Source organism: Pleuronectes platessa, chromosome 19 (assembly GCF_947347685.1).
Source record: "Pleuronectes platessa chromosome 19, fPlePla1.1, whole genome shotgun sequence".
Lineage (NCBI taxonomy): Eukaryota > Metazoa > Chordata > Actinopteri > Pleuronectiformes > Pleuronectidae > Pleuronectes > Pleuronectes platessa.
This window is the reverse complement of record NC_070644.1, coordinates 16,589,992-16,612,650: the sequence shown is the minus strand read 5'-3', so window position 1 is coordinate 16,612,650 and position 22,659 is coordinate 16,589,992. Positions and strand designations below refer to the sequence as shown.

The 22,659-nt window shown below is 43.8% G+C and overlaps 1 protein-coding gene across 1 annotated transcript in view; it reads right to left on the bottom strand.

The window, feature by feature from the left end:
• Nucleotides 1-1,057: 1,057 nt before the first annotated feature.
• Nucleotides 1,058-22,659, bottom strand: part of LOC128424524 (poly [ADP-ribose] polymerase tankyrase-1) — a 65,973-nt gene continuing 44,371 nt past the window's right edge. The window contains exons 12-29 of the mRNA XM_053410732.1: nt 22,545-22,623; nt 21,377-21,548; nt 20,879-20,958; nt 19,048-19,193; nt 18,798-18,963; nt 14,997-15,216; nt 13,026-13,135; nt 12,017-12,205; nt 11,283-11,363; nt 10,846-11,032; nt 10,625-10,704; nt 8,562-8,682; nt 8,221-8,318; nt 7,437-7,511; nt 6,846-6,951; nt 5,866-6,052; nt 5,478-5,634; nt 1,058-4,893 (exon numbers count right to left, since the gene is read on the bottom strand). Coding sequence (XP_053266707.1) covers nt 4,807-4,893; nt 5,478-5,634; nt 5,866-6,052; nt 6,846-6,951; nt 7,437-7,511; nt 8,221-8,318; nt 8,562-8,682; nt 10,625-10,704; nt 10,846-11,032; nt 11,283-11,363; nt 12,017-12,205; nt 13,026-13,135; nt 14,997-15,216; nt 18,798-18,963; nt 19,048-19,193; nt 20,879-20,958; nt 21,377-21,548; nt 22,545-22,623 — 2,341 coding nt within the window. The 3' untranslated portion in view covers nt 1,058-4,806. The remainder of the gene's footprint in view (nt 4,894-5,477; nt 5,635-5,865; nt 6,053-6,845; nt 6,952-7,436; nt 7,512-8,220; nt 8,319-8,561; nt 8,683-10,624; nt 10,705-10,845; nt 11,033-11,282; nt 11,364-12,016; nt 12,206-13,025; nt 13,136-14,996; nt 15,217-18,797; nt 18,964-19,047; nt 19,194-20,878; nt 20,959-21,376; nt 21,549-22,544; nt 22,624-22,659) is intronic.

The following is a 22,659-nucleotide window of genomic DNA, read 5'->3' as shown; positions in this document are numbered from 1 at the left end:
CGGCCCACCGGGACGATGCCCGGTATGCCAGATGGCCAGTCCACCCCTGGACACAACTGGTGCAACAGTTGTTTCACCCTAATCCAAATCAGTTCGGACCCAGCTCCTGTGTCCACTGGTGTCCTGGTTCCACCCATAGCAGCGTAGTGGCGTCGGGCTGGCTCATCCCTGTGGCCCAGGGAGCGCATTTCTCCGCGCTGGTTCAGGGGTAAATGATGCTGGTCTTCACAGGTGACTGAGCTACGCAAGCCTGTAGCTGCAGCCCCTGCACAGTAGATTATGTGCTTGTGTGTGTGCGTGTGTGTGTGTGGCCGCGGCGCTTCCCGGTTCTTCCCACAGAACAATTTCACCCTCGTGGTCGTTTATCTCTTCGCACAAACAGAAAATCAATGCAGCGCTGCAGGAAACAGGTTGAAGTGGAGTTTGGAGACAGTTACTGCCTCAATTATCTCAGAGAAGAAGATCAATCTGCTCATGTGGAGCCGAATCCTCTCGTTCAGTCTGAAAGGTCCAATAATCAGAACCTGTGGTGGTTTGAAGGTGAATAAGTGAAGCGGAAGTTCAAGTCACAACAAAGAGAAGCTGAACCTTATCTAATAATATGCAACAGTCCTGCAACACATCCACAACTTTACTCTCCTAATATTATAACGTTTTTTGATTAAATTACAACTTTATCCTCGTAATATAATTTTTACGAATTAAATAGCAATTATACTTTCGTAATATTATTAAAAGCTGTTTTATAACTTTGTCTTATTACAACTTTTTACTCATTAAATTCCAATTCTTAAAATTGTATTTTCTTTAAATCGTGATATTGTGACATTATCCTCTTTTTTTTCAATATCGTTCCAATACGCTTGTTATTACAAATTTATAACCAACAAAAATACATTCACAAACATTTTTTATATGAATCTGAAAGTTGCTCTGTGCTTTGACAAACTTCTGTGCTTTAGTGAAGGTAAATAAATATAAAACTTAAGAAGAACATCCAGTTGATCCACATGCTGCCAATAACCTGAAGACGTTCAGCTGAAGTAAAACACAGACGCCACTTCAAGTTCTTTTATTAAGGATTTTCATCTGTACAAGAGTTTCTCTGTTTTAAGAGTTCGCTGGTCGGGCAGCTCTGTGCAACCGTCTGTACAACAGCGGGTCAAACAAAACCCATGAGAAAATGTGGGCATCAAACTTGTGGCTTTTGGTAGAAGGCAGGTCGGAACGTGAGCGATGGATCGATCCAACACGCACTCGCACACACTCTCTTACAATCCCTATTTACAAAGATGGCCGCATGGCTCTCGATGGATGAGCAGAGACCAGCGAGAAAAAAAATAAAACACAATTCAAATATTTATCGTCACATAAAAAAAGTCTTTGAAAAGTCTTCCAAAGAAGAAGAAAAAAAGAAAGAAACATAAATTGGAAATTGTCCATAAAAGACCCATTAATGGGCCCATCTGGAGTTAGTGTATATACAGTCTCATTTAAAACAACATAAATCAAACTGGGCCGTCGACCTCTGAAGGGGTCGACGACATAAACGCCTTCATCTGAAACTTCTTCCACAGATCCAGAGACAGCGCGGGGAAATGTTAGATTCTCCCTTCGAGTGAAAGAAAGTTTTTAAAACCCTGATCAGAGTTTTGTAAATTAAGATTAAACATTGTGTGAAATGTCAGATAGAACCTCCTTTTACACGGGGATCAGAATATGTACACTGTGTTTGTGTCCCAGTGCTGCAGCGTTTACAATATCATTTCAAGCTTATTAGTTTTTCTCATTCCTGCTGTAGTCATCACTTTGTTCGTTTCGTTTTTCGGTTTCAATTAATTTCCTTTTTCCACTTCCTCCCCCTCGATGAATCACATTATAACTTGTTGACATGTGAAGCTGCAGAAATCGTTTCTCTTATCATTCATTGCTGTTGGGGATGAACTGTTGATATCCAACGTGTGGGCTGGAGGAAAAAAGCCGATGTTAAAACGTCACAGTTAAAAAAGTAGATTGATTTAAAAAAAAGGTTTAGTTCATTTGTCCGAGCGTTAGCGGGAAACAAAGAGTTTAAGCTCCGAGTTCTAACGAGGGTTTGATTTTAGTTTGTTTCAGGCTCAGACCGACGTCATCTTCACCTCCCGCCTGAAAGTGCAAATCAGCTGGAATCTGAGTCCGAGCGGCAGAAACTCTAAAAGCAGAATTAAAAGGAACTCAAACGTGTTCAAATTAAAAACCCAGATCCTCTCGCTGCTTGTCAGATATAGAATATAAACGAGCTTTCTTTCTGCTACTGTTCGATTCGGGGTAAACTCCGTTGTGAGTTTCCAAACGAGTTCAAGGCAAAGTTCAAAAGACATGTAAGGCCACTTTCATTTATCCATTCCCCGTCGTCTGAAGGAATTTCAAAACCTTTGACTCGCTCTGACTCGATCGACCTGAAGGAAATGAAACTCGCGCGTGGTCCCGTGTAACGTACAGTGTCGTTAAGATACAAACAATACAGATAAATAATAAAAACATCAACAGATAAACATGGTCAGAGTCATTAAGAAAAAGGTCAAACTTACAGTACGTATAGTGTGAGGAGTTAGTTCATCTCGTTATCCATGGATCTGTTATTTTCAACTTCAGTAATTCTCTGGTTATGTAAAAAATATTCTCACTTCACATGTTTCTTAATGTTTGAGGAGTGTAACACAATAAAGAAAAAGAAAAACCACACAAATAACGAGTACCGTGTGGAAATTGACCTCAAGATAAATGCCTCCCAAAAAAAAAAAACTACACTGGACGTGCTAAATACTGCGAGCCCACAGTTCTTCTGTGCCACCACTGGGCGGCGCTGACAGTTCCAGGTAGAGAGGAGAGGCAGCAGGTTCATGTAAACAACAACAACAACAACAGACGTTAGAACACATGAAGCAGGAGAGAATGTTGAAGCAGCACGAGACCATTTTTCAGATCCAGAACTTTGTAAATAACGTTCGGTAGTAACTGTAAAACCAAAGCGCTCCCTCCTGAGGAGTGATGGTCACTTTCTCTCCGGGCTCGTGTTGTAAATCTGTTAAAGAGGAGATGTGCATGTTTACGTCTGTAGTTAGAACAGTGTCACGATCTGGTCCCTTGTGGTCGAACCCGGGGTTTGTTCTACGAAGCAGGATGTGTGGTTCTCGAAGGTAACTTCAGGTTTTAACTCTGGTCTAGAATCCACCTTTGTTATACACGTTGTGCGACTTGTGTTCTTACATCATCCAAAACTTTTCCAACTCAGAGAGATTTCTTGACTTTAATCGCGTCGTCTCTTTACTCTCGACTTCCACCGTCTTTCCTCGTGTTTGCTTTAACTTAACTTTTTCCTTCCACTGATTGATTTGCTCTCTTGTAACAGATCCTGATTATTCATTCGCCGTTTATTGTGTAACATGAATAAAACTTTACAACTTTGACCTCATCTGTGAACATGATTTGCTCCCGAGTCACGACAGGTCGATTCAAATCAGTATAATTAGCTCCATCATCGAAATAAATCTTTTGTTATAGTTTAAATTGAGACCAGAGTGGCCTGAAATGATGTATTATACATTTAATAATAAAACGAGGTAAATCACAGTGATAACTTTCGCTGCAACAGGTTATGAACTATGTGGAACTTGCTTCGTAGGACACGCCCCTGGTTCTGGATCAAGAAGTTTGGTCTTTTATTTTTAAACTGAGCTAAATACAAGCAGCAACCGCCACGTTAATATGAAACTAAGATAAGAAATAAACTTTGAAAATGTATATCTATATTTTCAAGCAAATAAAAACATTTTGCTCCATTAAGGAGAAATTAAGGCAGATTGACAGGTGTCAGGTGGGACACACTGGTTGCTGCTCGCTCATGTGAGGGTAATGCCCGTGTTCCTCCTCAGTGTGTGTATGTGTGTGTGTGTGTGTGTGTGTGTGTGTGTGTGCAGGAGATGGTCCTGGTAGTGAAGTGCAGAGGAGACTCGACAGACAAACACTGAGGTCTCCAGTTTGCTCTCTGCTTATTGACTCCTGGGCGTCTGTCCACAGTAAATCTCTTTTCCTTCCCCGCGCTCACGCTCATTGCATCGTTCTCTCCGTGTTTAGAGCGGGGGGGCGATGTGAGTGTCTCTTGTGCACATGAGCCCCGTTGGTTAGAAGAATAAAAAAAACGTGAGGAGCCGGCGCGGAGCTTCTCTTCTCTCAGCACAACGATCTCTGTTTGTGGAAGTGGCCTCGAGGTGTTGTTTCGTTGCGGTGGATGACGCACAAAAGCCGAACGAGGACACGGTAACAACACAACACATTTAGAAACGGGGGGTTAGAATACGTGGAGTGTTGCAAAGGAGCAAAATCAGAGATGTTGATTTTGCTTTGGTTCTGTGTCCTGTTGTAATCGCTCTCTTTAATTGTTTATGGGATCGAGCCACCGGGCGACAAATTAAAAAATTAGCTCACTGGTACATTTCCAGAGGCATTGATCAAACCATTTGCATTTTCTTCTGCAAGATTAGATCCATTTAATTACAGAACGCGATGGATTTTTTCGCCGTCAGCTTGACTGTGCATGTTTCATATCCCCTAACTCAGAGACTGCCTCCTCATCCTCTTTGTCCTCCCTCCGTCTTGACAAGTGCACGTCTGTTTTCCGAGGATCGTCCCCCTGGTCCGACGCTCGTCCACGTCAAGTTCAGCTCGGGAGACTTTCAAACGCCTGCTAGTTCAGTTCTAGTCCCGTGAGAACCAGCGTTTAGTCCACTGCCCTCTGGCGTCTCTGGATCCAGCTGCCACCGGGTCTTAGGACTTCTGCTCCGCTGTGGCAGAAGGCGTGGCCGGACTCTCTGGCTTCACGATCTGGTAGGTGATCAAGTACTCCGGGTACGCCTGGAAAACACAACGTCAGGAATACTGTGAGCATTGAAATCATAACTTGAGCAGACTTTTTGGTATTGTAGTTCATGGAGGACAATGTGAAAACTGTTATTTCAGAATAAACGATGCAGTGGAGATGTACATTTACCTTTTACATAAAAAAATATATATTTTCCTAATTCAAGTTCTATATATTTGGTTGTATTTGTGTTTTCTTTTATTAACTGTTATTTATTATAACGTTTATGGTTGAAAGGTTTGATGACAACATTTTAGAAATCATTGCATAGTTTAAAAATATACATGTATCCGTATTTGATTTATTTTACTCTCTAATATTGGTATCGGACCCTAAAAGTCCATATCAGCCGGGCTTATCAAATTTATTTTAGAATTGATTCATTGTTTAATTCACATATTCTAAAGAAGGTTCATCAGATGTTTTAGAAAAAATTTGCTGATTAATTAGTGAAAATCTATTAAATTCATATACTAGCTCAACTGACAGTGTTTTACAGACATGAAGAAACTGTTTGTAGTCATGGAAAAGTGTGTGTGTGTGTGTGTGTGTGTGTGTGTGTCTGCGCTCTACCGACCTGTTCCCCTCTGTAGATGACGTACTCTGCATACGCCAGTCCGTTGACGCTGGGTCGACCAATCACAGAGTGGTGTCCCGGGGGAGCGTGGGCCATCTTCATGGCACTGAACTGGAGGAAGGACTTCCCCAGCGTCACTCTGCAGAACAACATCTGCCTGAAAACACACAGAGCAGCGCCGTCAACGGTCAAGACACATAAATGGAGATCAGAATTCTTTTGTGTTACTTATAAATATATAACAACAGTAACAATATTGTACATATAGATCTGCTTTTCTGTATACATCACTCCTCTTCTGCACAGACATATGGGAGTTGTTGAGTAAAAACAAATGTCCACGGTGGCAATCAAAATAAATTTTACCTGAACCAGTAAAGCTTCTCACCTGTGACACACGTAGCAGGATCGATCCTTGTGGGTGGGACAACCCGTTCCGCCACCTATCCCGTACACGTACTGATTGCTTTTGGAGGAATTCTCTGCAAAGTAGATGCCGGCGCCAAACATGCCGCCGATGTAGGCGTGGCGCTCGTCGAAGCCCTTATGGATGATGGCGTTGATGAAGGGAGAACCTGACAAGATGAAAACACAATATGAGAAAACACATTTCTTTCCCTCTGGGTTCTAAACACATTTTATTTTCGGACCTGTCGAGAAAATTAGAGTGATGTAGCCTCCACAGTGTTTGAAGTACAGACACAGAAGTTGGCTGTAGAGGTTTGTGTCCTGAACGAGCCTTGAGGTTGAAAGGGGACGTGGAGGATTAATGCGATTTGCTCGAGCTTGCCGTCGGGCAGCGGGAGTAGAAAACGTCGCCGGGCGAAGCCGAGTTCATCTCAGAACATATTAACGGTTGAATCCGGAGGCAGAAGACTGAGCTGTGTATTTACTTATGTCGACTAAGAGGAAGTGACTGAAGCTGCAGGGGAGACTGTTCAAAACGTAATGAGGAGAAAAACTGTCACTGGATTGGACAAACACAACTTTGTCCCACGACAAGAATCTCCAACCGGGAAATAATCAGATTTTGCTGCAGTTTTACGGATCAGAAAAAACCAAATCCAGTCTCATGTGACTCTGCGCAGCTGCTTCTCTGAATTCACTAACAGATGCCATGTTTGTCCCGTCATCTTCTGCTTCTTCCTAGAAATCACATTTCCAGCAATGATATAAACAAAGTAATGAGCCTGGTGCTGCTTTTTTAACTAGACTGTCAGTCAGCAGAGCATTCAAATTCAATTAAACTCTTCAAAAAGTCACAGATATCAGTCCACTAAAAATGGAAATCTGTGAAAATGTCTTAAACATTAGTGATTAATATAGTATCTGGAATTGGTTTCATCTTTTATTTATCTTTTTATTTACCATGAAAGAGCATGCGCTCGTTGTGGTGGTTGTGATTCTCGTCTGCGATTTCCTTCTGCCTGTGTGAGTATCTCTCCCGTAGCTTCTTGTTCACCACCTTCTGAATCTGCAGGCAGAGAATGAGCAAAGGTCAAATAAGTCGTCAAATTTACAGCTGACAAACAATTCATCCGGTTCTCCATTTTTGGTTATTGAGGTGGAATAATGTAATAACCTACAGATACTTGTATGTTGATATGTTTGTGTGAATCATTTCTGAAGGGCACAGTGAGAATGTGTTTCCCCCTTGATGCACGAGAGACGTCTTCATGTCCAATCACAGGATGTGTTTATTCCAGTAAAGGTTAGAAATGTGCAGATTGTATTATGTGAAGTCATGGGAGTGGTCACGCATGAATAATTGACTGCACACCACACTCCTGTTGTACTACTCATGAATAATGCACTATACCATGAATATGATAACTATGAAAATACCAGCATATTGATTGTCGGTGCATCTTTGTTCTTCAGATGACTGTCATCCGAACGCCGACTCCTCTCTGAGCTTCTTTACACAACCACATTATTAAAAGAGAAAGAGGGACGAACCTTAATGATGTTGTAGCGGCTGAAGACTCCGCCTGCGTTGCCTCCATCGCGGTGTTCTCTGATGGTGCTCTGCAGCTGAGGAGGAAAAACACAGGAGACAATCAAACACATGAGAAGCTCTTTAAGAGTTTCCTTATATGCTGCTCATGGATCGTGATCGATGATGTTCTCTGAGTCCTTTTCCACCTCAGCTACTCGTCCAGTGACCAACTCCATGAACAATTCCAGCTCGAGTATCTACCGGGAATCTACCAGAGTAGATTAGAGAATCGACGACGCCTGAGGGGAACTTGGAAGCGATGCGACTGCAGAGGTGAATGTGATCAGCGATAAAGACAAGTGCAGCCGCTGGATCCATGAAATGACCGGAGCCATCTGAGGAAACGTGGAAGACCGGGTTTCACAGAACGACTTCATCTCCCTAAATAACTGAAATCACCGGAGTGCACAGGTCAACGCTGTTAACTTGTGTTTCCGGGAGAAAGATGTCACGTGTCATTTTTCACAATCTCAACTAAAACTTACAGTTTAAATTACCTGTTAAATTTCTGATGCTCCTCATTAATTTCAAACTCATTCACACTCAAATCTGCTGTCGCCTTCCATTACTTTGATTTACAGGAGCAGAGCGGTGGCACTAATACTCTGCACACAGTGTCATCGAGCTTCAGGGACACTAACTGATTTCATTCAGGTGCTAAGGACGAGGAATAACCACCATGGACTAAGTGTTAGTTGTATCTATGTGCGGCGTTTGTGTGTAACTGAAGTCGTGTTGTCGTACCTCCTCCTCCACAGACTGGAACTCCTTGTCGTCCGTTGCCAGGTCGATCAGCACGGTGCCCTGGCTGGAGCAGTGGAACGTGAGGTATGGATTTCCACCTGCAAATGACAAACGCACAAACACACAAACGCACACAAAGTGAGGGAGAGTCTGACGGGAAATAAATGACGCCACTGATCTTGAATTTTCTCTGGTTCACCCACCGGTCATCACATTTACGGCTTATCATAAATGTCCTGTTTATCTGCACAAGAGTTTGATGCTAAAGCTCAACACGTAATTCTAAATGTTCTTTAAACTCAGTTCAGTGGTTTTATCTTCTCCAAAGGAACAGATCTGACCTTGTTGGCCTCCCAGCAGCCTCTCGATGCCCTTGATGAGCTTGTGTCTGTGACCGTAAGCGTTGATGCCGATCTCCTTCAGCTCCTCGTGACCCATGTCTGCCAGCACGTCCAGAGAGATCTGCTCAGGAGCAACAGACGAGTGTTGTGAGTCGGATGTACAACGTGACTGTATAACTCACACAATAAAATACATCAGTTTAACGCTGACACCTGCAGGTCGGGGGTTGACAGCTGATTTTCAGAATTGCCAGCAATCAATAATGAGTTCAATGATCTAAACCGTGTTGCAGAAGCAAAAATATTCATGAGAGAAAGACGGAGGCAGCTCGAGGAAAAGGTCAATGAACAGATGAGTGTGATCGAGCCGGTGATGTGCAAATGGATGATGGTGTAGTTTGTTCAGGGAGGATGGAGATGAGGTGGCACCACATTTTCAAAAACTCCTGTGTTTCGTTTCAGAAATCACAGCAAAGAGAACAGAAGCCTGCATCATCTCTCTATCTATGAGTTTATATCACACCCAATGTGAAGCAGTCACCTCAAAGAAGGTCACACACTACAGGATGTTTCACCAGCACCAACACCCCCCCACTGGTATGTCCGGTCACCCAGCCGGCCTCTGACTGGCTGTAGTTGTCGCTGACTCATCTTGATATTTAGGCTGCTGCAGATCAGTCAGAGGAGGTTACGTGTTGGCGAGAGACTCTCGACTTGTCTTTGAAGAGTTGAACTCTCAGAGTTCACACATAGCGACTGGGAACTGTCAAACAAACACGATTTGGATCTGACCTGAGGCTGTTTTTCAAGCTCCAAAACTTGTAACTGACTGGAAAATCAGACTCAAAGCAGTGAAGTGTGAACTCGGCATAAACATCCAGACAAGTCAGAGACAACCACAGCCAATCACAGCCCATGCCGGTGTGACCAGACAGTCTGGGGTCTCTCCTGCTGACAGGGCGTGTGAGGTTCGACCCCCCCTGTCGTCTGTCAGGTGTGGTATGAACTCGCCATGACCGCAAGACTGCCGGGTGAAACTTCAAGCTGAAGATCGAGTAGCTTGAACTCGGTATAAGATGAAATAGTGACATGTCCACTTGAAGTGCGTCCAGGCCGAGAGCAACAAGTCATGTAGTGTGAACTTTAGACTTCGACTTCAACATCCATCTTTATAACCAGTTCCTTCAAGGTCTCAGGACTGGTTTTGCTATAAAAGGCTGAATGAACCTAGATATCGAACACAGTCGTCGGCGGTGAAGCTTTACAAATGGAGGAGGAGGATTCACACAGCAGAAAGTTTTTAATTATTAAATCAACTCTAGAGTCTCTCGTATTTGGATTTAATAATATTTTGTAATTTCCTATACAGTTTACATTTTGTACACATGATGAGTTTGGTTTTATAATCAAAATTAAAAGGACAGAGTAATGATGTAATGTCAGGGAAATAATAGTTTCCCTTGTTAAAACTCTTCTTGTTAATGTTATATACTCCACGTCACTTCATCTGAATATTAATGAGGACTCGTTTCCCTTGAGGGGAAAAGGATATTAACTGTAACACATTCACACAGATCTCCCATCTCTGCTTTGCCTTTTTGCCAGATGTCACCTTTCCATTTCTCTATTTCTGTCTCTCCGTTTTCTCCTCTTTCTGTCGCCCCATCTGCTTTTCTCGATTCTCTCCGTCGTTCTATTTTTCTCCGTCTCCCCCCCCCTCTTTTTGACCTCTCTCTGACTGCATCTCATCACCGTCTCTTCTCTGCGCCGCGCTAACTGATTCCATATCTCTGCTTCTGTTCGTCTTTGCCAAAAATCAACTATTTCTAATGACTAACTGACAGGAGAAGTGAACAAAATGGGATGGGAAGGCAGGAGATTAAAACCTTTGAATAATTTCAGGCTGAAAAAAGTTATTACAAAGTTGGATATTTAAGTGGGATCATTAACTGTTTCACTTAGATGTAATTTGAACCTCTTTGTGTGTGTGTGTGTGTGTGTGTGTGTGTGTGTGTGTGTGTGTGTGCGTGCGTGTGTGTGTGTGTGTCTGTGTGTGTGTGCACCTGTTCCCGTTGGAAGGTGTCTCGGATGTGTTCCAGCCCCAGGCTCTTTAAGAACTGGTTGATGGTCATGTCGAGCAGACCTGCACACACACAAACACACAAACACACACAAACGACAGCATGTTAACAACATCCACAACTTCTCAGAGGGAGATGACTCAATTCAAAAGAAACCAGACTCTCTGCCTCTGACTTCGGAGAGGACGTCTGTGTGAACGTACCTTCTCCTTCCTTCCTGTCCGACCCACAGGCTCCATCTGCAGGACCGGTGGCCCCGCCCACTGTGAGGTCCCCAAGGGGCGTGGTCAGGTTGTCGAGGCTGCTGGCTGCGGAGAGGCAGGATGGGGATGGCGAGGGAGAGATGACCACGCCCCCTACTGCACCGTTGCTCGACACAGTCGCACTCACCTGAGAGAGAGAGACAATATTTAATTTGAGGTTTAATTTGATAAGTAAAAAACATTTCACCAACACAAACCCTGCTTAATTATTTAGGTGTTTTTCTTTTTTTTACACTGCATGCTCCTTCACTTTCTCAACAGCTTTCTCCTCTGACAGTTCCAATGCTGTTGTTCTAACAGGAATAAATGCGCCCACCATGCAGAACAGGCTTCAGCTGAACGCTTTGTCTCTGCACTCGTGTAAAAGTGTGACTTACCACGGTGGCCTGTGGTTTCAAGCAGCTCGGCAGAGCGTCTGGTGGCATGGCATCGATCAGCAACGCTCTGATATCATCCGCCTGCAACAGAGAAACAGACAGAAAGACAAGACGTTATGTTAAACTATTAATTCAAAGTTTAAATGTACTTTTTATCATGATATCTTTAACACAAATGCAGATTTTAATTGTGGATAACTCTGATATGTCATGTGCTACATTTACTAAATAGAAGGGTGCTGTGATAACGCCCTATATATTGCCATGCCAGGGAGAAACTGGTACCAGTTAACAGTAGCTTTCTGCACCAGCTGCAGATGGGACAGGGACGACTGGCTGATGCCCAAATAGAGAGAAGTGGGAAAATTAAGGCATTTGATTTGAGACAATCTTCAGATCATTAAAAGAGAGGAAATGCTCTTAGCTGGAAATAACCTTTCACAACGGCTCTTCACTTCCTGAGCCCATCATCTGCAGTGAAGTGTTGTTTTCTGGGTAAAACTCAAACCACAGGGGCAAGGAAACACTGTGAGGAAGCCTTGTTAGGGGCCAAGGAGTTAGGAGGCCGCCTCCATCCCCCCATCTACATTTCTCATCCACTGACTGATAAGTTAACCATTACCAACCAAACATCAGCCGAACTAACGATCTCACATGTGCTGATGTAGCACACATGCAATATGAGGAAGCGTGGGCCAGTACTGAAAGACATGTGTGAGAAAATCAGTTCGTACCGTCGCCAGGTCCAGAGGCGTCTGTCCCTCCTGGTTCTTCATGGTGGGATCGGCTCCGTGGGCCAGCAGCAGAGCACAGAGCTGAGTCCGTCCTTTCTGGGCCGCTTCGTGAAGGGGGGTGAACGCCCACTTGTCTGTGGCGTTGACGCACGTGTTGTACTTGATCAGCAGGGCGGCGATGTCCACGTGCTAGACGAGAGGAAGAGGAGGAAGAGCACGGAGGTGTTAGATGACAGGAGGGATAAAAGACCACAAATATGAAAGCACTTAGCGAGAGCAGATGTGGAAGAGTGGTGAATAAGTCCTGGAAACAAAGTGATCAGAAGAAAATGTTATATGTTAAATCCTGTGGAACAGAAATTATGTGAATTATTAACAAAGTCAGGATCCTTGTCTTCCCGCCGGTCCTTCTGTTCCTTCTTTTCCTGCCCCCACCCTCCCCCCCTTCGTCTGTCTCCAGCTCTCGCCTCAGCGTCAAACACAACATAGCTGGTTTGTGGGTAACAGTGGGAGATGCGCCACTGTGTGTGTGTGTGTGTGTGTGTGTGTGTGTGTGTGTGTGTGTGTGTGTGTGTGTCTGTCCCCAATATGCAGAGCTCATTAAGTTTTCATTCAAACATGTGTTTTACTCCTTCAGTAGCAGCGTGCTGTCTAGTAGGAGCAGTATGTGACTCTGCAGATGACAAGACTCCAGATGAAGGACAACTCACAGGCTCTTCTTCAGAGATGTGTAATAGTAAATAATAACAGTCATTTAAACATTTGAATGGGGAAAAAAAGAGTGGAAATAAGGAATACATCTAAAATCATACATCAGAAATCTGCAGGCGTTTCCTGAGCTGTGAAAGGCAAAAAGATGTTCCCCTATTAAACCATCCCTATTAACAGGGATGTAAGGTACAAAATAAAACTCTGTCACAATATATATAATATAATTCAATAAATAAACTCGATAAGTGGTTAATGGTGAATTAATTAGTTTGTGTGTGTGTGTGTGTGTGTGTCTTACCCCGTATGAAGCAGCGTTGTGTAAAGGTATCAGCCCTCCTTTGTCCTGTGCGTTAACATCGGCTCCATGTTCCAACAGATACTCTGCCACCTCAAGGTTGTTGTACCCGGCTGCAGAGCAGTGTGGGTTGTGTGGAAAACACAGCAGGCCATAAAGAAAGACAACGGAGGCGAAGCAGAGGCCGAGGGAAAAGAGGAGAAAACAAAAAAATGTAGTCAGGCAGTGACAGAGAATTAACAAGAGAGATAGAGACACATGTCAGCCTACATCTGCTGCTGCAGCGTGTAATCATCTTTTCCTTTTACAACCCACTGCGTCCAGGCAGAGGGTGTGTGGGTGTGTTCCTAAGTGGTCAGCTGAAGGTCTTTATTTCGGCTCCATGAAATAAAGACCTTCAGAGTGTTTTTCTGCCGTTCCTCAGCTATAAAAGTGTCATCCTCTAATTAAGATTTATACGTCATCACAACACAAGGCTCAGTCTGGTCTAGAAAGTCTATAAATAGAGTCTTAAAATGGACGGAGGCAAAATCGATTGTCTGTCGGGAGGAGGATGAAGAAGACGATGCAGGAAAAACAGGAAGTATTGTGAATGTACTCTTCAGCTCTTAGTTTAACACCCTTTTACTATGTCTACACAAAGACTAGAATTTTTGAGAAACCAGCTAAAAGTCGAAAAAATATAAAAATGGTCATACCTGCAGCGATGCAAATTTGTGACAGTTGCAACACGCTTTCAATAACAGATTTGAGCTCGATCAATTTACAGATGAGTTCACTATCAGGATCATGTCCTCCTCCTCCTCCTCCTCCTCCTCCTCCTCCCAAAGAAGAGATTTCTCACAGTAGAAAGAGAGAGGGAGAGATTCACTGCCTGAGACAGGAGGTCCAGACATCTTTTAGGATATCAGTAGGACAGTTGAGATCCTGCTGAGGATGTTAAAGCTACTTCTGAGGAGGCAGGAGACCACACTAGGCTGCTATTGACCCAGAGCAGTGTGTGTCTGAGGTAAGTTGTTATGCTGGAGTGCACAGTGATCGGCTGATGACTCCATTTCTTGTGCAAAGGTAAAAAAATCCCTTCAGACGTGCACATCAATCACACGATAGAAACGCCCCCGCTGTGGTAGGACCTGAAGTTCAGATGAGTGATCTGTGAGCTAAACCTTCAGCACATGATTGTCAAAAAGGTTTTCATCAAAATGTATTGATAAATCTCTGAGTTGTCCAAGCCTGCTTGTCTAGGATCAAAGTGATTCTGCCCTCTTGACTCACTCCCTGTCTGTAAGTGTTCGCTGCCTTGTTCTTGGCACCGCACTCGAGCTCAAATCCCAAGAAACACTGGAGCCTGAGTGATTGGCACCCGCAAATATGCCATCTCCACTAGTCGCTCAAATCCTGCAGACTTCAGCCAAACAGTGTCTGAAAGCCTTCTCGCTTTATCCCTCATTTTAATGTGTCTGCTAAGTGAGCTTTACATAATCAGAGAGGTGTTGGCGGCTGCGGCTCAGGGGGCAGAGCGGGTCGACCGGTCGCTATTACAATGCTGCCACGGGCAGGACACCGAACCCCCAATCGCTCCTGACGGCTGTGCTGACAGCGTGTGAAGACGCCGAAAGAAAAACTTCTGCGTGAATGTAAATGTGACTGTTTTACTGACTTCATTTTAGGGGGGGGGGGGGCTGTCGATGACATTTCAAAACATGTGACAGCCGCAAAAACTGGAACGATACAAATTTCCCAGGATGAATAAAAGGAGCAATACACAAAGAAGACGTTGAGGAAGATGTCAACTTGGAAAGACAAGGAGATCTTTGGGTGATTAAGGGTTCTTCATCTATAAAAGGCAAACTCCAGTTTCAGGGTCAAATGTTTCTAGTGGTTCTAATGCCTGGGAAAGACGCATTTGCCATTGACTTACTAAAATCAGCTGTTAATGTGTGTCTGTGGTGTGTCTCTCCTCGTGTACACTACCTGCCAGGTGCAGCGGGGTGGAGTTGCGTCCCTGCGTATCCCGACAGTTGATATTGTCGGGGCTGCACAACTTCTGCACCCTGGCCAAGCAGCCCTTCTTGGCGGCGTCCAGCAGGGCGGCGTCTCCCCGGAGCAGGTCCTGGATGTCGGTGTCCCCGTCCTTCACCAGGTCCAGAGGCGTGTTCCCGTCTCGGTTCTTCTTGGTGGGGTCGGCTCCGTGCTGCAGAGACGAGGCCAGAATGGAGGAGATGGAGAAAGAAGGGCGGTGTGTCAGTGCACATCTATAATTGAGTCAGTGTTCACCGAGGGCAATCCAGCTTAAAGTTCCTTTCTGTGAAATGTCAAAGTCAAAAAAGCAAAAAAATTGACAAACCACAAACGTCAGCTCAGAACATACGCTACCCATAACTCACAGTCCTCAAAATCCCTCATCCTTCAAACCCCAGCGAGGGGATTTTCAAGACGATGACAAGCAACGAGCGAGGAGAGGATGAAGGTAAATCACCAGAGAGGAGAAGAGAGCGAGAGACACAGGGAGGTGGAGAGGTGAGGACGGGACATCCAGTGAAGTGGAAAACACCGCCCACCCTGGAGAGCGGAGCGGCAAGCAGACATTTCTATCACTCAGCTTTCTCCTAGGTTACAACTCCTCGTTTCATTGTAAGTTTTGAAATCCGCTCATTAAAATTGGATGTCGTGGGACTGGGGTCTCCTTGGTATCCGGTGCTGGCCTGGAAAAGCCTGAGATACTTCTCTCACGGCTGTATGGATCCTTTCTTTGAACAAATCCACATTCATGGTATTCAGTCCTACGTCTCTAGTTCTTTTTTCTTATCTCCTTACTGATGTTTACCTGTAATAGATTCACTGTGCGGGGAAATTAGAATAGAAATAACCGGGGACATTACCATATAAATAAATGTTTACATACACAGATAAATACAAGTTTTCTTAAGCCTCCATTAAGCTCACTCTGCACTGATTCGCCACGACATTAATACAGGTACCTGGTTTTAATGAGGATCATTCTGAGCCATCACTAATGTGATTCAAAACTCATTTTGTGATTTTAACCATTTTTCTCGGCTTCGTGGCTGCACCGAGTCAAGAGAAAAAACAATTAGCCACCGTGTTAAAACCAGTTAGCCGCTTTAATGTGTTGGCTGATTTTTCCATTTGCAGCTCGAGAGGGAAACAAAAGAAAAACGCACAAGAGGAGCTGAGGATTCATCCACTGCGACGGAGCACAGAAAAACAAGTCGCCACATACACAAGGAGTTCAGACTTCACCTTGTTTGACCGACAGCCAGTCTCTTACAAAATGATGATAAAGAACATTTCCTCCAGCGAGGCCCCACAGTCCCCCTGAGGAACCACATTTAAATCCATGGGATCGGGATTATAATCTAGATCTGCACCACATGGCACACACTCATAGATAAATATTAAACAGCTCGATTGTGTAATGGAAATAAAATAAGTAGTTTTTGCGTAGCCCTACTTACAAACAAATGTTTAAAAAAAACAAAGGATATATCAACTTGTTGGCGGAAGTTAAGACGTTAATATGCTTTTTGTATTTCTGACACGATCCTTCCTGAGCCCTGGGAGCCAAAGCTGCAGAGTTTTATTCTCAGCACAAATAAAGGGACAACAGAGGAATGACAACAAACAGACGGAGACAAAAGGGAAAAACCTTCTGCCGGACTCTGGAATAGTTTACTCAGAAAGAGAGAGAACAGTTACATCCCGGGGCCGTGGCAGATTAACACCGAAGTGCAGGACCACTCTGTTACTCGTGTGCATGTGTGTGTGTCTGGGTCTGTGTTAAAAGGGAGAAACGAGGACGCTGCCATGTCTACACAACATCCAACTGAAATTTGCCAGATTGAAAAAACTTGAAATCGATCAGAGTGAAAAAAGAAAGTGTCCACTTGCACAAATCGACCTTCTGTGTGTGTTTGTAAACCTCAGAGAATCGGAACCAATCAACGGATCGGTGAACGTGAGGCTGAGCTGCTGTGACTCAGAACGACTGCTTCGATGGCACAGATTCATCTTGAAACACAAAGACTCAGAGTTTTCATCTGTATTATTCATGAGCTGCTGCATATGGATACGGTTCGGCCGATGGCAACAGCCATTAACAACAAAGAACAACAGCTTCCAGGCCTGTAAAAGGGAAAAAACAATTCCCACGATGCAACGCTAACCTTATGTCGGATATGAACACAAACAAAAGCTGCAGCGGCAGATGGTGTCCCTGGATATGGACTGAACTAAAGAGCTGACCAGCCACAGTGGCCCTGACGGACTCATGTTAGCGACTACAGACGAAAAAACAATAGAAAACACAAAGCTTGTCTTAATAAAGTTATCAGGGTCGATTCAGCACGACATCACCAGTGCTTCCAGTGTGTGCCTCTGGGAAATCCCTCGCACCACAGCAGCCAGTGCAGGTTAGCTCCTCTGCTCTGTGACACGGAGCCCAATCAGCCTTTTCCCCCAGAGCTGACACTTTCCTAAACGCTGCCCACTCCCTTCGACCGTGGCTGTTATCCGAGCAACTCTGCTGCACCGCTCAGACGCCCTGCATCATCACTGTTTACTCTGTTATCACCAGCACAACCTTGTCAGACTGACCTCTGCAATCCTACAATAAGTTCTCTGGCTTTTTTCATTGTTATAAATGCAGTTAAGATTGTTTACTGCAAAACATTCAGGGGCGGAGCAACAGGGTACGCAAAGCAGGCAAACCCCGAGAGAGCGGGGGGCCTGATCCATAGCAACTACAATTTTGTTGGAGGCTAGAATGTCTATGATGAATCATGTGCTTCTTGATGTTAGGCCCCCCCCCCCAGGTTCCTTTTGCAAAGGGCCCCCAAAGTCCCTTGAAACACTCCTGCTGACAGTGATCCAGAACCTTTAAATGTCTCAATTGTCCTTGAACAAATGGCTTTTTGATGTGACTTTTGTATTTAATCTTTTATTATACATATATTATGTTTGTATTTAACAATAAAGAAGCTTCGAATTGAAACCTACTGTGCAATAACATTTACTCTAACTCATCACATGAAGCAGCCGAGTCCCTACTGTTGATGTGTGTAGGGTTTTAGTTTGAGACTAAGTGGGAGTGAGGACATTTTGGCTGGTCCTCGCATTCTGTGACAGGGTTGTTTAAGGTTTAAAACCAGGTTTAAGACTAATGGGTCAAAATAAGTATACGATTAAGGTTAAAGGAGAAGGTTAGCCAGTGTTGGAATGCATTAAGTCAATTTATGTCCTAAAATGGTAGAAGCAGAAACCCTGTGTGTGTGTCTTGGTGTGTGTGTGAGTGTGTGTGTGTGTGTGTGTGTGTGTGTGTGTGTGTGTGTGTGTGTGTGTGTGTGTGTGTGTGTGTGTGTGTGTATGGGTGTGTGTGTCCTGTGAATTCATCAGTGCGATCTAACATTAATTTATTCAGGCCCATATGGCAGCAACACAGTGGTGATGTAACCTTGTCTGGAGGTGTTTATGACAGAAAAAACTAGAACACATCCAGCTGTAAAACTAAAACATTTTCACACGACTCATTTAGAGAGAAGTGACGATCACAAACCACTGAAACACTGTAGAAGAGGATAAGGACACTGGCTGCAGACACTGAAAATCTACCAATGTCTACAAAATGAATAGTTTGAACTGTATTTGAGCACGAGTTGATTTCATCTAAGATTCATGTTAATACCCAGATGATTAAACAACACTCGGTAGTAGCGAGAGCGAGTTACTTTTAAGACAGAAACGTGCAGGTCTGACCTTGAGCAGCAGTTTGCAGATCTCGTATTTGCCCTTGGCGGCAGCTTCGTGAAGCGGCGTGAACTTCCACAGGTCGGCCACGTTGACTGAGGCTCCGTGTCTGACCAGCAGCTCGGCCACCTCGTAGTGGCCGTACGAACAGGCGTTATGCAGGGGAACCAGGCCGCTGCGGAGAGACAAGACCAGTTAAACCCACACTTGAGTTTCTAATATTTATGTTTACGTTGTCTCAAATCTTAAAGTATCCCACCCTTTGTCCTTGGCGTGCACGTCGGCTCCATGGTGCAGGAGGTACTCCACCACGGACACTCGGTTGTATCCAGCAGCAAAGTGAAGGGGAGTCGAGTGTCGTCCCTCCAGGTCTCTGCAGTTCACATTCTGAGCCGTACACAGCGACTGAAGAGAAGGAGACAGAGATAAAGAAGGAAGATATTAAAGTCTGCTTGAAATGGCTTTCCATGAAACTTGGGCGGATGGGGCATGGGGTAATAAAGATCATTACATTTCAGGAAAAAAAACAGGTGTATATACGGGACCGGTGTCTTTGAGTTTGTGTGATTTGGTTCCACTCCACTGGAGGTATTGAGTGCCAGTCTAGTTTAATGGTATTTACGGATGATGCAGAGATTGTTTTGGAAAGAGACAACTGGTTTGTATGTTCGACCCGTCGCCTGGAGAGACCATTGTTCCAACAGTCACAGTCTGAACCTCCTCAACGTTTGAGCAGTTGACAGGAATCCTCCCAGAAAATGTGCAAAAAAGTTTTTTTAACATCAATCAGTGCACGTACAGGTCTGTGTCTCAGGTATATAAAAAAAAAACGACTGACAGAAAGCCCGACCAGACATGATCCTCACCAACCTGCCAAAGCCTCACACTTCACACGCTGGCAGATCCTCTTCATGTGGTTAACCATACCTGTCCATCTCCACAGGTGAAAGACACAAACGCTCCAAATACTCTGTCAAATACTTCACCGCATGTTACCAGGTCCTGACAATTAGTGGGTGGTTTTCATCAAAAGTATATTACAGCGCATAGCTAACACCTACCCTTTGAAAATGAGTGGGCCCATCGGAAATCAAACCGAGATCAAACTGAAACAAACTGTGGCGGAGCAACGAGCCGCATGAGACGGCTTTGATCAGAATGTTATGGTCGGAAACCTGTTGAGATGGGAAATGTGGCCTTTAATAAGAAAACGATTGGCCATTTTCCTTTATCAAATATCAATGTGACTAAAAATACAAAAGACACAATGAGAAAAGATTTGCTTTACATAAAACAATGTCCAAAGGGCATTTCATGGAAGTCAATACGACCGGGACCCCCTAGGAGCAGCAGGAGCAGTGAAAAGGTCACGACATGTTGTTCCATTTTAATTTCAAAATGCAGAGTCTGTGTTGGCGGACGTTGGAGTTTTCTGGGTTAAGGTCACCAGAGACCTGATTTGAAACTCACTGGGACGTTTATCTAATCCTTATCTCAACCCAATTCCCCTGTGAGCTCAACAGGAGTCAAACCAGTAAAACTAATGTTCAGGTATTTAAGGTTTGAAAAAATCGTTTCCATTTTCATTTATGCAGCTGGTTCAGTTCAATTTTCTGGATAAGAATCCACATTTCCGAACCTTAATGAGCCAATTAAAGAAGATTTCTGCTCACTCAAGAGCAAATTACTTCCTGGGGTGGGTGTCAATACACGTGGGGGGGCCAATGAGGTCGTGTTCCTTTTCTAAAATGTCACTTTCCATTTTTCAAATTAAGGCAAAATAGATTTTTTTAGGAGGATAAAATATGAACTGTATCCATGTAGCACCGACCCTCCTAAAGCAAACTGACAATTTCTTATTGTTGGACCCATGCGCCAAAAGAGAACTTTAAAGGATTTATTATTACATTACATTTCACTTAATCATACTCATGCATCTGCAAAACTAGAGCCCGACTTATTTTTTAGTTGGCAGACAAAAATATGACAAAGCCTTTTGCAGGGTTTACCTTTATGTATAAAGTTGATCTACGATTTATTTTGTACTCCACAACATCGTTCAGTTAATAAATGTGAAACAATCGAATCACCTTGACAGTGTCCAGGTCTCCAGCTTTAGCAGCTTCCAGAAGTCTGTAGTCCACATCAGAGTTTCTCACCGGGACGTTCTCTGCACAGCAGAACGAGGAGAAACGTGGATTAGAAATGCTTTTCCTCCACAGCTGCTGCAGGTAAATGTCCACATGCAGAATCTGCCATTGTTCAATTCACCTTCAAAAACTGCAGATTTGTAACGATGATGTAAACGACACAAGAGACGTGTTTTAAGGAGAAAAAAAATCAAAGATATACACGAAGCGTTGTTTCCAATATTATGTGGAATTTCATTTTGTCTTAAAAACCAATCTGCACCTATCTGAAGTCAGGAAATATCAATATTGACCTTTACAGAACAATCCCAGTTAATCTCACGGTTGCCAGCGAGTGCATAGCAACCAAAACCCAGCACCTACGTGCACATCTGCACACCAGCCGCCCACACACACACACTAACACACACTAACACAGACACAAAAAGGTTGGTGTACCGTTGAGTATTTGCTGAACGGCTTCATTTCCCATCTGAGCAGCGGTGAAACCCTGCAGCGACAGCAGCGAGGCGTCGGCCCCGTATCCCAGCAGCAGCCTGCAGGTCTGGAGGTGGCCGGCCAGCGCGGCGCGGTGCAAAGCGGTCTGACCCAGCGTGTCCACCGCGTTCACCTGCACACACACAAATACCTCTGTAAGATGGTTCTTGAAAGGAAGCTTCAGTGGCTACGTTTGTTCTCTAAACTGCTTCACTTCTCTCCTGTGTTATCTACAGTCAAGCTCTACTACTGTCTGTCCAGGCTTCCATTCAATATATTATAAGCTTTGAGTTCTTTCAAAATCCAATCCAAATTTTATATAAAAAAATCTAGAAGGTCGCTTTGGAAGCACATACCGCCAACTTTACATAGATATTAGTTCCCTCAATATGCCTGCCTCTATATTTTTCTCTATATATTTGAAAATCCCATCATGTTAAAGAGACTGGCCCCCCTTCCGTCTACAAAATATCATGGAAAACTGTTCAGGAGTTTTTGAATATATATTAAAAAAAAACAAGCAAACAAAAACAAAAAACTCCTCTTCGGTGGAGCTCATATTCGTTAACACAAGATGTTTACTTTTAGGAATAAACCAGTTAACATGTGTGTAAACCTTATTTAAAAAAAAAAAACACTTCCCAGAATGCCTTGTGTCACAAATATTTAACAAAGTGCGTCCTGGTAGATGTTGTTTACTGATAATATCGTAGAAACTGTCGTGTTCAGTAATTAAATCACACATGATTAAGTTTCATGATTATAATTAACCTTCAGTCACACTATGTGTTGAGATATTGACGTTCTGTATATCATGATGCATTAAATCTAAAGGAAAAATCAATTCAGAAAATGGAATATTTGTTTTCATCTAATCCAACAAAGTACCTCATAAATCACGCTTCATCATATCGACGCAAAAACATTATTTACATTCATTATCGTCATAAAGAAGTCCTGAGCGTGGATTTACGACATCACCCACAGCATGAGGCCTGAGAGTTCAAAACAGACCCAGGAACAGCAAACAGATCAGATGTGTTTGGTGCACGTACAGGGTGAGAACCTTTTCTTCACATTTGCTCCACACGCCTGATGAGTGCAAAGGTAGAAAATAACTGTAATTTACCTTAGCGCCATGTTTCTGTAGCACCTCCATGATATCATTATGAGCTCGCTCCGCAGCCACATGGAGAGGAGACATGAAACTGAAGAGGGAGGGAGAGGGAGGATTTGTCTTTGTT